At 32.4% G+C, this 2,376-nt stretch overlaps 1 protein-coding gene across 1 annotated transcript in view; it reads left to right on the top strand.

Moving 5' to 3' along the window:
- LOC106468579 overlaps nucleotides 1-2,376 on the top strand; it is a 17,087-nt gene that overhangs the window by 11,487 nt on the left and 3,224 nt on the right. Inside the window, exon 8 of the mRNA XM_013929014.2 lies at nucleotides 1,133-1,324. Coding sequence (XP_013784468.2) covers nucleotides 1,133-1,324 — 192 coding nt within the window. The remainder of the gene's footprint in view (nucleotides 1-1,132; nucleotides 1,325-2,376) is intronic.

The raw sequence follows: 2,376 nt of genomic DNA, 5'->3' as shown, positions 1-2,376 counted from the left end.
GTAATAATAATTCATGATTCTGTGGCAGCTAAGCATCGGTAGAATTATCGATGTACTGCTGTCTATGATGATGATGAGAAGTAAAGTTTTACTGATCCTTTAAATGCCCCTGTTTTTGAACATTACTAGAAGTAAAGTTTTACTGATCCTTTTAAATGCCCCTGTTTTTGAACATTACTAGAAGTAAAGTTTTACTGATCCTTTAAATGTCCCTGTTTTTGAACATTACTAGAAGTAAAGTTTTACTGATCCTTTAAATGCCCCTGTTTTTGAACATTACTAGAAGTAAAGTTTTACTGATCCTTTAAATGCCCCTGTTTTTGAACATTACTAGAAGTAAAGTTTTTCAATCTGGTTACTTCACATACCAACCTAACTTGAGAGTTGTGGATCTAAAAGCAACAATATCAACAACTGGATGCTACACGTACTAACCTGAAAGAGAAACCTGATGATATTTTACACTTTTTTTATTCTTGGATTAAAACAGTTTGAATACATTAAGTTGCTTGAATTAAAACAATTTGAGTACCTTCTTTTATTTAAAACTAGCATTTTTACTTCTGGCAACGTTCAAAAACAGGGGCATTTAAAGGATCAGTAAAACTTTACTTCTAGTAATGTTCAAAAACAGGGGCATTTAAAGGATCAGTCATGGTGTGGACCTAACAACAGCAATATCTGAATAGTTCATACACTATTCTTACATGGTGTGGACCTAACAACAGCAATATCTTAAAGGTAACGAGTTAAGAATCCAATTGTACTTATTGTAGCTATTAGGTCCAAAGCATGTCATTCTAATGTTTGAAATATACAACCATATTTATTGTTTTTGTTAGATCCATTAATGATTTTATTTATTAATTTTTAAAGTTTTAAAACACTTGAGTTTCAGAATTCAAGATGCATCTTGATTTTGGTGCCAGTACTTTGAGAAGATTTTACCAAGCAACGGAATTCCATTCTGAAGAATTATTAAAAGTAAAAAACAGACAAACAGCTGAAAGTCGTTGAAGCTAGCCAAGTACTTTGTGTTGTAGCGGTTCTTTCCAGTTTTATATTTCTTATACCTTGTTTGTCGTAGATACGGCTAATCATTCAAACTTTTTCTATTCGTTTGGCCCTCTAGTTCCTTCGCTTGGTCTACCTTATGTTTCACTATCACAACAGTTAACACAAAGAGGAAAGGATGGTGCTGTGCCTGCAATCATCGCCGATCAAAGATCGGAAGATACAAAGTCTGTGTATGGATCATGGACATTGCATAGAAGTTCTAGTGTGGATCGTCTACTTGGACAAGCATGGAAGGAATGTTTTGGAGGTAATCTTTGTAATGTTTTTACTTTCAAATAAGATGTAATGCTTTTCAATAACCTCACACTTAACAAAACGAATATCGAAAGAAAACAGCTGATCTTTTTGCACTCGATCCAGTCTACATAGTAAATGAACTAACTAAAGTGGGACTCTTAACAGATCAAACATACTGTTGATACGAACATGCTTTGTATTCAAGCTCAAGAAAACCTATATACTCGATAGGTTTTCCTCAGAGTGAACACAAAGCACATTTATACCAACAGTATGTTTGATACTTTTCACAATGATATAGGTCCAGCTTATCTCTCTTTGGTTAACTTGTGTTCAGGGTTACTGATGAGGAGTGGAATACTCCAAAACCAGAATAACCCAATAACACACATTGATCCGAGTGTAGATTGAACTGGACCTCCCTTGAACTTAAACTTCGAAATTAAACGTTTTTTAGAATACTAAGTTTATTTACTACTACTAATAGATATGAAATTATGTGCAATTCCAAGGATTCATGGTTCATGTCCTCTCACCACAAAAATACATAATATGAAGTTTGTAGTTTTATTCATTTACTTGAAATCTCTCTCAAACAATAGTCTCACATGTTAACTAGTTACTGTAGAAAGTGACAAACTTTGTTAAATTTGGAGTGACTGTTAACATGCGAGTCATCTCATGACAATAACACATACATTTATGGTTTATACTGCTACTTTCCTGAATTTCATACAACAATTCTTGTTTTAAGTTCATTAAAAACATTACTAAAAACTCGTCCCTTTACAATAGACTAGGTAATTTTGATAGTGCTACTCTAAATATTATGAGTGAGTGCAGTGATTGTTTTTGTTGTTAACTAGGATTTAATTTTATGTAGTTAATACTTAAAAACTGTCAATACAGACAGTGAACTTTCACCTTTAATTAACTAAGATTTAATTTTATGTAGTTAATACTTAAAACTGTCAATACAGACAGTGAACTTTCACCTTTAATTAACTAAGATTTAATTTTATGTAGTTAATACTTAAAACTGTCAATACAGACAGTGAACTT

The sequence above is a fragment of the Limulus polyphemus genome, unplaced genomic scaffold (assembly GCF_000517525.1).
Source record: "Limulus polyphemus unplaced genomic scaffold, Limulus_polyphemus-2.1.2 Scaffold3062, whole genome shotgun sequence".
In the NCBI taxonomy this organism is placed as follows: Eukaryota; Metazoa; Arthropoda; class Merostomata; order Xiphosura; family Limulidae; genus Limulus; species Limulus polyphemus.
Note: the sequence above shows the minus strand (reverse complement) of the source record. Positions and strands in the feature narration are given on the sequence as shown.